This window comes from Bufo bufo, chromosome 3 (assembly GCF_905171765.1).
Source record: "Bufo bufo chromosome 3, aBufBuf1.1, whole genome shotgun sequence".
Lineage (NCBI taxonomy): Eukaryota > Metazoa > Chordata > Amphibia > Anura > Bufonidae > Bufo > Bufo bufo.
Window position 1 is genome coordinate 550,596,988 of NC_053391.1, and position 13,081 is coordinate 550,610,068.

At 44.8% G+C, this 13,081-nt stretch overlaps 1 protein-coding gene across 3 annotated transcripts in view; it reads right to left on the reverse strand.

The window, feature by feature from the left end:
• Positions 1-216: 216 nt before the first annotated feature.
• Positions 217-13,081, reverse strand: part of ZC3H13 (zinc finger CCCH-type containing 13) — a 95,305-nt gene continuing 82,440 nt past the window's right edge. For all 3 annotated transcript variants that reach the window (XM_040425441.1, XM_040425443.1, XM_040425442.1), the window contains 2 exons: positions 2,890-3,053; positions 217-1,049 (listed from right to left, as the gene is read on the reverse strand). In XM_040425441.1, coding sequence (XP_040281375.1) covers positions 888-1,049; positions 2,890-3,053 — 326 coding nt within the window. In that variant the 3' untranslated portion in view covers positions 217-887. The remainder of the gene's footprint in view (positions 1,050-2,889; positions 3,054-13,081) is intronic.

The following is a 13,081-nucleotide window of genomic DNA, read 5'->3' on the forward strand; positions in this document are numbered from 1 at the left end:
TTCCATTAGTTAAACCTGCAATTGAAGGCTCAAAATGAAAATTTAACAGAACCTTAGCTACAGCATTTACACAAAATATAGACATCCAACAGAACTTCTGTTCTGTGAAGAGACTATTGAGGTGAAGTTACAATTGGTAAGTCTTTGACTTGCTTTTACTCTGAACAGCATACACTATAAAGACCGTGAAGAGAGGAGTGCACAGGACACCTTTTTAACATCTCTAAAGATGTAGACTACAGTATATTTGTCTTGTACAAAAAAGGTGAATGACCCATTCTATAGAGGTATCGATAATACGATAATTATGTAGAGAATCCCTCAAAAGGCTGCACTCCGGCAGAACAGCAGCAGAGAATGGCAATGTGACCATTATATTCTGAAGTCCTGGTTCTCACGCATGGTGCAAGCGCTCACTGCTCATGTTTTGCCCCTGCAGTGGCCACACAACTATACATGTGGAGTTCCAGGGAAAATTAAAGCTCCATAAGGTCAGTGACCAAAAATAAAAACAGTTTATACCAATTTACATAATGCCTGAATGTAAAAGAATATCATTTTTTTTCCAGTGCAACACCAGTCGTACTATTTTACATCATGGATATGTAAAATGTTACAAAGGCAAAAACGCATACAGGACTGGGATCTACAGAAAAGGTGCTCTCAACCATATGTACAGTTTACACAAGGACCTTAAAGTAGATGGAGTATACAAAATATGCAATCATCTACAAGTAACTGGTGTCAACATTTTGTATTAAAAAAAAAAAACCATCATAAAAACATGTATACTTTTACTATACATAAAACAGCCAAAGTTCAAGAAAAAAAAATAATGTAGCAATACAGTTCCTTGCAACAATTTTATAGTAGATTAGAATCAGTCTTTATGAAACAAAAACTTCAGGCTGCTTATTCACGGCAGAAAGTTTGCAGTCCTCAGTCTTATCCTGACTTAAGCCAGCCCTTCTTCTGAAAAGACGCAAGCTCAGCCTTAGAAGTTCACTGTCAACCAAAGGAGGATTTGAATACGTCTGTTTCACAGTGCCCTAGAATAAATAAAAGTCAGTTTTAACCAAAAGTATTCAAAAGAATCCACAACATCTCATTTTAACCCTCTCTCCAATATTGACAAATATTAGCATAGATAGTTTGTGATAATCTACCGTGATTTCAGGAAACTTTAAAAAGTTTCTGAAGTTTTGATTGGAGGCAGTCTGGCTACTGAAAGATAGCAAGGTGGGCAGAAGTGCTCGTTTCTTCAAGCAATCTGTGTACAAATTCATGAAGTCCGTAGACTTTCTATGAATTCATACAGCACTAGCTTCACTATCTGAGAGCCAAACAGCGTGAAGGGGTACAGCTCTAATTCTAAGAACCTCCACTCCACTGTTTCAGCGATCAGAAGACCCAAAACCCTCTCCAATAAAAAAAAGTTTATAAGAATGAAGATTGGTACCCCTTTAAGTTGTAAAATGCAGTCAGCCTGGAGCTGCCACTAGAAGGCACTCACTGCAAACATATTTAACCCTTAGGATACCAGAGGTTATTTTCGTTTTCATTTTTTGTTCCCTATCTTCCTTGAGCCATAACCTTTTTAGTTTTTCCTTTCACATAGCTATACGAGGGCTAATTTTTTTGCTGAACAAGTTTAAAGTTTCTAATGCCACTATTTATTATGGTATACAATGTAGTACGAAGCAGGAAAAAATTCCAAATGGAATTAGAAAAAAACAAAAAACACAATTTCTCCACTGTTTTACGGGTTTTGTTCCCATGGCGTTCCATTTGTGGCCCCTCATTCTCTGTGTCAGTACAATTACAACGAAAAAAATAAAATAAAAAAAAATTATATATATATAGATAGTTTTTTTTTATATATATCTAAATAGTTTAAAAATAAATTTATATTTAGAGGAAAAAAAAAATCTGACCCCATAACTTTTTTAAAGTTATAACTACTGAGCTGTGTGGGGCTCATTTTTTGCAGGACAATCTGTAGTTTTTATTGATACCATTTTGGAGTGTATGACTTTTTGATCACATTTTTAAAAAAAAAATTTGGGTTAAGAGAAGCAATGAAAAAAAAGGCAAATTTACCATTTTGACCCTTCTTTTCATTACGTCATTCATCGTATTGGAAAAATATTTGTATATTTTAATAGTACGTGGCGATACCCATGATGTTTATAATTTTTGTTATTTATGTATTTGTTTTTTATTATAAGGAAAGGGGGGTGATTTAAATGTCTTAATTTTTCATATATTTTTAAACAGTTATTTTTTTACTTTTTGTTATGATTTCTAAGCTCATAGTTGAGCCTACAAAATCCAATTGTTTGTTTTTTATTCTGAACATTCATGGATTTTTTATTTCCATATAAATGTCAGAATTGCTCATTTGTGTTGGGTTTGCCTGCCATCTTCTGGGCAAAATAAGAATTGCAGCTTAAATGCACTAGGCATCTTCACGAGACCCAGCATATTTAAATCAATTACCGGCATCCTCATTGGCCACAGTGCGAGCTTTCAGGTTTTTCACCCTTTAGATGCCGTGATCTCCCATGATCATGGCATCTAAAGGCTTTAATTACCACAAGCTGGTTTATTGCCAGTCATGGTAATTAGCCGCGGGTCTCTGCTGTTTGAAACAGCGGAGACCCGCCAGTCATGACATCTGCTGCACATGCGAGCAGGGCGCCATGTTTGCCCATTGCTCCAGCGGCGCTGGTAGTGAAGGGGTTAAACTCTTGTTGAAATCAAAAGAGCCATATACATTTTATAGGTGGCAAACTTCCCCTAGTGGTAGTTGCAGGCAGATCTTTTCAAGTTGAATTGGCAACCAAAATGCACCAAGGATTTCACCTACTGAGAGGACAATTCATTTACCTTCTCATTTTGTACAAGCTGCTTCCGAATTTGCAGGTCCCGTCTAGAACACAGAGCTTTACAACATGGTCCAAGATTACTTAGTAAGCCGGCTCGCTGTTGCCTCCTTAACAGTGCGGACATATTCAGTGCTCCCTGATCATGTTCAAATAGGTTTTCAGCTTCTAAAGAACACAGATTGGTTAAATTGGTTAAAACGCTAACCAAAAGGAAAGAACATCAACATTTTATAACTTTCCAATACAGTGAGAATTGCCTTTCTGCAGCCATTATGAACACCAGACATGGATTTGGCCCACTATTAACGTTACTACAGTAGATTATCTGTAACGGATTTTACTTTGTGGAATCCTTCTTGGGCTACTTTCACACTCGCGTTTTGGCTTTAAGTTTGTGAGATCCGTTCAGGGCTCTCACAAGTGGTCCAAAACGGATCAGTTTTGCCCTAATGCATTCTGAATGAAAAAGGATCCGCTCAGAATGCATCAGTTTGCCTCCGTTCAGTCTCCATTCCACTCTGGGGGCGGACACTAAAACGCTGCCTGGCAGAATAGACAATCTAGCAGAATAGAAACCGGATCTGTCTCCTATTGACTTTCAATGGAATTCATGACGGATCCGTCTTGGCTAGGTTACAGATAATACAAACGGATCCGTTCATGCTGGATGCATGCAGTTGTATTATTGTAACGGATCAGTTTTTGCAGATCCATGACGGATCCGCCCAAAACGAGAGTGAGATTCCTTAAAGGAAATGTGTCAAACATAAAAAAAATTCTGCCAGTTGAAATCAGATAGCTGCACTTTTTTTAAATAAATTTTTCATTTTCTGATTAAAGATTATTTCTTCTATTGGCTGAACATGATTATAGGGGCGGCCATCTTGCCTGAGCTGTTAACAGCATTTACAAAGCATTAAGAAATTGGACAGGAGGAGACCTCATTGACTTCTATAGGAGAGCCTTCTAGGCATGCTCTGTGACTTGTACAGAGGTCATTGTACAAGGAAAGAATTACCGTATTTTCTGGCATATAAGACGACCCCCATCTTTTTTATTTAAAATATAGGGTTTGGGCTATACTCGCCGTATAGGACTACCGCTGAATGCCCAGCCCTCTCAGTCTTCAAGACGATCTTCTCCAGTCCAGGGAACTGACTGGCACCGTTATGGGAGTGGGATCTGTGGATGGCATTGTTATGGGGAGGGGGAGCCAGTGGATGACACTGCTATGGGGAGGGGGATCAGTGGATGACACTGCTATTGGGGGGGGGGGGGGGGGAGATCTATGAATGACACTATATAGCATCTTATGCTACATGTGTCATCCACAGATCCCCCTCCCATAACAGTGCCATCCACAGATCCCCCTCCCATAACAGTGCCATCCACAGATCCCCCCCCATAACAGTGCCATCCACAAATACCACCCCCCCCCATAACAGTGCCATCCACAGATCACCCTCCCAGACGCTCAGAGGAGTATACAGTATACATTTATTAACTGTAATCCGTAAGCAACTTTAAATCAGCCTCATCTCTTTACTAGGGTACCTTACTCTCAGCTCCGGTAACAGGCAGTGAGAGCGGCGCTCACTCACTGACATCACGCGCCTGCGCCGCCTAATGGGAGGAGCAGGCACGTGACGTCAGTGAGTGAGCGCCACCCGCACTGCCTGTTACCGGAGCTGAGAGTAAGGTACCCTAGTGAAGAGATGAGGCTGATTTAAAGTTGGTTACGGATTACAGTTAATAAATGTATACTCCTCTGAGCGGCGGGGCCCTGTATATTCTAACCCCCAGGCAAGCGTCCCTGTCACCATGGGAACGCCTGGGGGTTAGAATATACCATCGGATCTGAGTATACCCGGCGTATAAGACGACCCCCAACTTTTGAAAATAATTTCTAGTGTTAGAAAGTCGTCTTATACGCCGGAAAATACGGTAAATAAGATTTGACAAACACCTATTGTGAATGGTGTCTTATCTACGGACTGAGGTGATATCATTACAGGCAGGATTAGAATGACAGATAAGCAGCTAACTGCAGTAAAGTTATCTGTACAGACAAGTGGCGCCTATTATTAGACTTAGTAGTCAGTGTGAAAACTGCAGGATTTTATGTTTTTTTGTTTAAAGAGGACCCTTCATTGGTCCAAACATTGTAAGATAGCTATCAGACTGTGTCCCGGGATCTCACTGCACTTATTATTGCGGGGCACCATTCCGTTCTTCCACTATGTCCCCCGGTATTTTCGCTGACTTGGTTATACTGGGAGGAGTCTGCCCTGTTTCTCCCGGGGCGTTCTTTCTCCCTGGCTGTAGCGCTGTTTTTTTTTCTCCCAGGCTGTGTGAGCTCTGCACTGCGATTGGACAGCGCTAGAAGGGAGAAGGAACGCCCAGAGAGAAACAGGGCAGACTCCTCCCAGTATAACCAAGTCAGCGAAAATACTGGGGGACATAGTGGGAGAACGGAGCAGCGACCCGGAATAATAGTAAGTGCAGTGAGATCCCAGGGCGCCGCTCTACATGTCTGTATAGTTATCTTACAATGTTTGGACCGATGAAAGGTCCTCTTTAAATATAGATAGACAGAGAACATTAAAAATAATCAACAATTCTTTAAAAATATGTTTAAATAATATAAATCTGATTTAAAACAGGTTATTTTCTGATTCTCTTTAAAGACTAACTTAAAAGCGACCCTCTGGTTCACGAAAACCAAAAAAAACATTAAGGGCTCGTACAGACACAAAAAGATGCAGACATGTGTACTGTCCACATCCATACGTCCGTTCCATGGCCCTGCAAAAAAGATAGAACATGTCCTATTCTTGGCCACAATTACAGACAAGAATAGGCATTTCTATCTTAGGGCTGGAAAAGAACACTGACAAGATGATCTCACTCATCTCTTCTGCTGCAGGTCGGCCAATGCCCAGGCTTCCCCTTCCATCATCTCAGATGGTCACACCACTTCTCAGACTGATGCATTCTGTGGACCTGTTAGTCCAAGACACTTTCTGTTGCCCTCAAATTGGTCAAAACTGCTCATGTAAGCAGTGCTGGGCAACCAAGAGCATGGTTGGATAAGAAGGAAGTGTCTTGGACTACCAACTTACTGGGCGTATCAGGTAATCAGAGTGGTACGGCCATCTTGAATGACAGAAGTGGAGCCCCGGACCTGGCAGACCTGCAGCTGAAAAGAAGGTCACTGTGTAAGAGTTCTGTTAGTTCCCAAGTCACTTAATTCTTTGTCTTGAACTGGAGAGTTGCATTAAAGAAGCTGCGATATGTATGTTGTTTAAACAACAGCAGGCCATCAAAAGTATTCTATGAATGGGCAACCGAATGGTAGCTGCACAGAAAACTACAAAAGAGTAGAAAAGCAGTTACCAGAAAAAGAGGCCAGTAATGGAAATTTGCCAGTCTTCTAAAAACAGGCATACTGTCCATAAAATGAAGTTACCCCTGTGCTGAAAGCTTTACAAAACCATTTGGTTCACTATTTGATGCAAATAAAACATGTAAAAGGTTTTCTGTAAAATGAGGCCACAATGTAATATTTCAATGTGACTCATTTTAAAGCCTAATGCCTAAACATTAACTCCCGTAACCCAGCTCCCAGCATGATACACAGTAGCGCCTCTTTTCTCTGCTAGATTTATACGTATAGGCATATAGTGGCTAGGATAGCACAAAGAAAGCACACCATAGGGTAGTATGTTCCCCTTGCCTTTATGTGCAGTTGATCGTTTTGGGGGATCTTGCATAACTATAAAATGGAGGCTCACCTTAAAGAGTGGTGTTATCAATAGGCACAACTCTACTGTAGGTTTATTGAACTCGTGTGTCCACTTGTCGGTTTATGCTGCCGTAGTATCCAAAAATTCTGGAGAAGATGCCCAGTCTTCCCCAAAAGCAATGTAGTAGGGATATATCAGGATAACGATGTGGCGCAAAAACACTGGCCAGGACACTCGCATGAAGAATAAGGTTCTTCTTCTTTATTGATTTTTTCTTTTGTCAATAAAACAATGCGTTTCAGGGGTGCTCAAGCCCCCTTCATCAGGTTAAAAAGACTCAATGTTTAGGGTTACACTTATTGCAAGTATTTATAGTCAAACAAACCACCACAAATGAGCATCAGGGGACAGCCCAGGGGGAGGGGTGTTACCACAAGTGCTCTCCAATTTGCATATACCTTATTTTGTCATAGAAACTGTGATCAGACTTAAGTACATTGTTTGGGCTCATGTGGAGCCACTTGAAAAACTAGCATTTATACTGTCTCTAAACTCAGAACTATCACACTCACAGCACCAATTCACTCAGAGGGAACCATGTGATCGCTGAGCCACGGTCACATGGTCCGTCACCATAGCACTCAAACCGGCAGAGTACTGACTTAGATCCCGCCTGTGTCCGGGTACGCACCATGTGATCGCAAGTGCAGCGGTCACGCGGTGCGTATCAATGGAGTTAGACCAACACGTCATGCGGTCACAAGATGACAGCGTGGATTCAGTTAGGTTGCCTAGCAATATAGGATAACAAAACAGGACTCGCTGAACTAAAAAAAATAAAAAAATTTATTTTTGTACTCACCGTAAAATCCTTTTCTCGTAGGATGCATTGGGGGACACAGCCAACATGTCCTAAACCAGAGATAGGACGAGAACAAAAACCCCCGGGAAAAGACCCAGAAGTCTAGATGTAACCAAATAGGGCGGGATCTGTGACCCCCAATGCATCCTACGAGAAAAGGATTTTACGGTGAGTACAAAAATCTATTTTTCTCATGAATGGCATTGGGGGACACAGCACCATGGGATGTCCAAAAGCAGTCCAAGAGGGAGGGAAGAAAACAGCCATGCAAGTCACCTAACACACAGCTGCTTGCAGAACCTTGCGACCCAAGCTGGCATCGGAAGAGGCCAAGGAATGGATCTGATAGAACTTTGAAAAAGTATGAAGCGAAGCCCAGATGGCAGCCTTGCAGACCTGGGAAGCAGAAGCCTGATGTCGAACTACCCAAGAGGCCCCGACCGCCCTAGTGGAGTGAGCGGTCAACCAAAAGGGGAGAACTCGACCCTTTGCAACATAGGCCTCCTTGACAGCCGACCAAATACAACGGGAGACGGTGGCTTTGGAAGCTTGGAACAACAAAGAGGGAGTCGGAACGTCTGAAAGACTCCGTTAACCGAAGATACAGGCGGAGCGCCCAAACGACATCCAGACGATGAAGGGATCTCTCCCTGGGATGAGCGGGATTAGGACAGAAAGAAGGAAGGACAATCTCCTCATTAATATGGAATGAGGACACCACCTTAGGGAGAAAAGAGGGAACCGGACGAAGGACCATTTTGTCCTGGTGGAACACAAGGTAGGGAGACTTGCAAGAACGCGCAGCAAGCTCAGAGACCCTGCGGATAGAGGTAATCGCCACAAGGAAGGCGACCTTAAATGAAACGAAGGAAAGAGACATCCTTCAGTGGCTCGAAAGGAGAAGACTGAAGAGCGTCAAGGACAAGGTTCAAGTCCCATGGCTTCACGGGGGGGACAAAAGAGGGGAGCACGGTGAGGGACCCCCTGGAGAAAAGTCTTCACCTGAGGACAGGAAGCCAGAGACCTCTGGAAAAGAACGGACAGGGCCGAAATATGACCCCTAAGAGAGGCCAGTCGAAGACCCTTACCAAAACCGGCCTGGAGAAAAGACAGGATCCTAGGCACAGAAAAACAGAGGGTGAAACGGGCCAGATTCACACCAGGAAAAATACGCCCGCCAGGTACGGTGATAAATCCTAGCCGATTGGCGTTTGCGGGTGTGAAGCATAGTCTGAATGACAGACTTCGAGAGACCGCGGAACCTCAGGACCGCGGCCTCAACAGCCATGCCGTTAAACGCAGTTGCGGTAAATTCGGGTGGAATAGCGGACCTTGGGAAAGGAGGTTGGGACGCAGGGGAAGCTGCCATGGGATGTCGGAGAGCAGAAACACGAGGTCTGCATACCACGCTCTGCGGGGCCAATCCGGAGCCACTAGGATCGCCGGGACTCGAGCCTCCTTGAGACGTTTGAGTACCCGGGGAAGAAGCGGAAAGGGGAGGTAAAGGAGGCTGAACTGAGACCAAAGAAAAATCAGAGCGTCCACCGCCAGAGCCTGAAGCTCCCGGCACCTGGCGACATAAGCCGGAACCTTGTGGTTCAGACGAGAAGCGAACAGGTCCATGTCTGGTGTTCCCCACCGTTGATACATGTGCAGAAACACCTCCAGATGGAGGGACAACTCTCGGGTCGAGACGGTGGCGACTTAGAAAGTCCGCTGCCCAATTGTCGACCCCGGGGATGTAGACTGCGGAAAGAGCGGGAACGTGAGCTTCCGCCCACCGCAGGATCCGCAAGGCTTGTGGTGCCCCCCTGGTGATTCAAGTAAGCCACTGCTGTGGAATTGTCTGACTGGATCCGGATCAGGAGACTGTCTAGCAGTCCGGCGGCAGAGAGCAAGGAAAATGGCCCCTAGTTCCAGGACATTGATTGACAGGGAAGACTTTTCCGCTGACCACTGCCCCTAGGCAGTGGGGGATCCGAAGACAGCCCGTCAGGCAGGTGTTGGTGGTTATCACCTGCCAACTTGGCAGAAGGAAAGACCTGCCGAGGGAGACCGTGCGAGGTAGGAGCCACCAACGCAGGAACTCGCCCTCTTCCAGGGAGGCGATCACCCACCGGAGGGACTCCATGCGAAAATGGCAAACGCGGACAAACAAGTTGACTGCCTTGAGATCGAGGATGGGGCGGAGCGACCAGTCTTTCTTGGGAGCTGTGAAAAGGTTCAAGTAAAACCCCTGGAACAGTTCCGAGCTCGGAAAAGGGACGATGACCCTAGAGAATAAAGTGAATGAATGGCCTGAAAAAAATAAAATTTATTGGCCGACCCTCGTGGAGGACCGGGGTGGAGACGATTGGAAAAAACGACCGGAAGGGAGATCGGAAAATTATATTTTGTAACCGGAGGAAATGACCTCCAGAACCCAAGCGTCGTCCACATCGTCAGGCAGAGATGGTCTTTGCGGGCTGTGGCTTAGAAGGCTTCGGTCTAGCGTGCCAGGAGGGCTTGGCCTTAGAGGACCTAGGAGACTTTTTGTCTGAGCGGGAGGAGGAGTCCCGAAAAGAACGAAAGTGCCGCGACCTCGAAGCCTGCGATGTCGATTTTGGGGGAGAAGAGAACTTTTACCCCCCCGTGGCCTCAGAAATAAGTTCCTCAAAGCGCTTCCCAAAGAGTCTACTGCCAACAAAAGGTAGAGAAATGAGAGCCTACTTGCAAGCTGCATCTGCCGCCCAGGTACGAAGCCAGACCTTGCTAGAGCGGCGTGCCGATTCCATGGAAGCATCACAGAGGTACCGAGAGCCCTGAAGAATATGAGAGGCAAGGACAGGAAGCTCGCCTTGAGCAGAGTCCTGGGTCAAGGATCGGATGAGTGGTTTGGTCCAGACAACGCAGGCCTTAGCCACCCAAGACGCGGCAAATGCTGGACGGACAGCGGACCCTGCTGCAACAAAAACAGATTTGGCTAAAGAGTCGATCCTCTTGTCAGAAGAAAGGGTGGTCACCTTGGCAAGGCGCACCACCTGGGGATCAACCTGAGGTGGTTCAGACCATAGGTTGACTGACTCCTCTGCAAAGGAAAAAAAAGGGCGCCAGACACCTTGGAGAGTTGAAGTCGTCTATCCGGGTGACGCCACTTCTTAGCCAGAAGTGCGTCGAGGTCCGCATGGTTAGAAAAAACCAAGGCAGGGCGTCTGGAACGGCGGAATGACACGGATTCCTGGGCTACGGAGGGGGGACCCTCCTGCATCCGGAGCGCGTCCCTGACTGCATTTACGAGATCCTGCATGGCCGCAGAAATAGATGCGCTCTGCTCAGATGGGGCATCTGAGTCAGAGGTGTCCCCAGGAGCGGCAGAAGAGGAGACTTCACCGGACTCAGACTTATTAGAGGGAAGGCTCCTCCCACAGTCCTCCCAAAGAGGGTGTGACCACAAGAAGCCCGGGAAAAGGGAGGGGGCGGGACTATCACGGCCGAGTAGGCTGGAAAAAAGCCGGGGCCTCGATTTGTGAGCGCGCCCGGGAATCGCGCCGGAAGACGCCGCCGCTGGCCGGAAACTAGAGGAAGGTGGTGGACTTGAACGTTTTTCAAGTGGCTCCTCATGAGCCCAAACAATGTACTTAAGTCTGATCACAGTTTCTATGACAAAATAAGGTATATGCAAATTGGAGAGCACCTGTGGTAACACCCCTCCCCCTGGGCTGTCCCCTGATGCTCATTGATGGTGGTTTATGTTTGACTATAAATACTTGCAATAAGTGTAACACTAAACATTGAGTCTTTTTAGGCTGATTAAGGAGGCTTGAGCACCCTTGAAACGCATTGTTTTATTGACGGAAAAGAAAAACTCAATAAAGAAGAAGAACCTTATTCTTCATGTGAGTGTCCTGGCCAGTGTTTTTGCGCCAGATCGTTATCCTAATATATCCCTCTTTTCTCTGCTAATCTGTGTTCTATCCTTATACATGTGTACTCCCAGTTTAGCCCATGACTGGGAGCCATCTTCTGTAACATGGGTGGAAGCCTCCTGCACTGTTGCTTCCCATTCGACCACAAGAGTTACATAGGTTTGTTAGGAGTCTACAATCTCTGGTCACTGAGTTAGGAAGTGATGTCATCTGGCTCACAGATGCAGACAAAGGAATGGAGGGGTACATCATACAGAAAAATAACCGCAATCATGTCACATGACATGTTTCTGCCCAGTAAGGCCTGATGCAGATTACTATTTGTTTTGCGGTCCGCAAATCATGTATACAGAAAATCCGGATGCTCTCAGTGTTGCTTTGGCATTTTTACCGGACCCACTTTCACTCCTGAACTGAAATATGGATGCGGAAAGAAAACGTGGATCACGGACCCACTGAGAACACTAGGTCTGCATATAAAAATGTGGACGGAACATGAACCACATCAGTATTTTGCAGGTCCATGATTTGCGGGCAGCTAAACTGATACGGTTATGTTAAGGCCAAAGTCACATGCCTTTAAAGGGGTCCTCTGGGAAAAAAATTAAAATAAAATGTCAATATAGAGAAATACAAATGCTTTTTAACTAAAAGTAGATGTTTTTTTTGCCTAGGGACTAAATTAAAATGGCCACTGACCATACAGAAAGTTGGTACTGAAGGCATCTAAGATGGGTTGTGGATGTACACATATGTTTAGGGAGGCAAATCTGAGAATATTGGGCTGTTCTACAATCAGCTACTTATGCTGCAGTCACGGTCTGTAACTACAAAATCCAGTCAGACTATCACTACACAAAGAGCATGCACAGGTTTGGTACAGACGGCAGACATTTTAGTTTACAGCTACAACTAGCCTCTAGACAAAACAATCAGAACACAATTATCTGTAGTAAATGAAAACCATTAGCGAATAAGAATGATGTTTATTTATTCACTTTTTTTTTTTTATTCATTTCTCGGAGAACCCCTTCAGGTATGTTCACAGTGCTTGCCACCTAATAGGAAAGAGCGAACTTGTGTTTTACAAGCCGAGTTCAGGTTTTATTACAATTCCATTATGGATTCAGTTACCATGGGCCATAATGAAATTCTATGACGGAATGCAGAACGAATGCCTTCAAAAAGGCATTCCGTCATAATACTCTCCTGCATAACGGAAACCAGACTGATCCGTTATGCGGCCCATAGACTTCTACTATGACAGAATGCAATTCTGTCATAGAATTCTGTTATGGTCCGTGGTAACCGAATCCATAACGGAATTGTAATAAAACCCGAACGCAAACTTGTAAAACAAAAGTTCACTCATCCTTACCACCTAAGGCCGCATTCACACATACGTGGATTTTGACGGACCATGGTCCGTGAAAACCCAGCCTGCTTGTATTACTGTACAGCGGCGCGAAGCACACAGCGTCATAGCAACCAATGATGCCGTGTGCTCGTGCACTCTGCAGGACGACAGGCAGGGTTTTCACGGACCATTAACTGCCATAGTTTATCATGGGAATATACTCATATGGACCTGATTTTTCCATGCACGGATATGGAATTTAAGTCATAATAAGACCTCTGATCAGCCCCACTTATGGCCGCATATAAGAAAAAAATGGATCA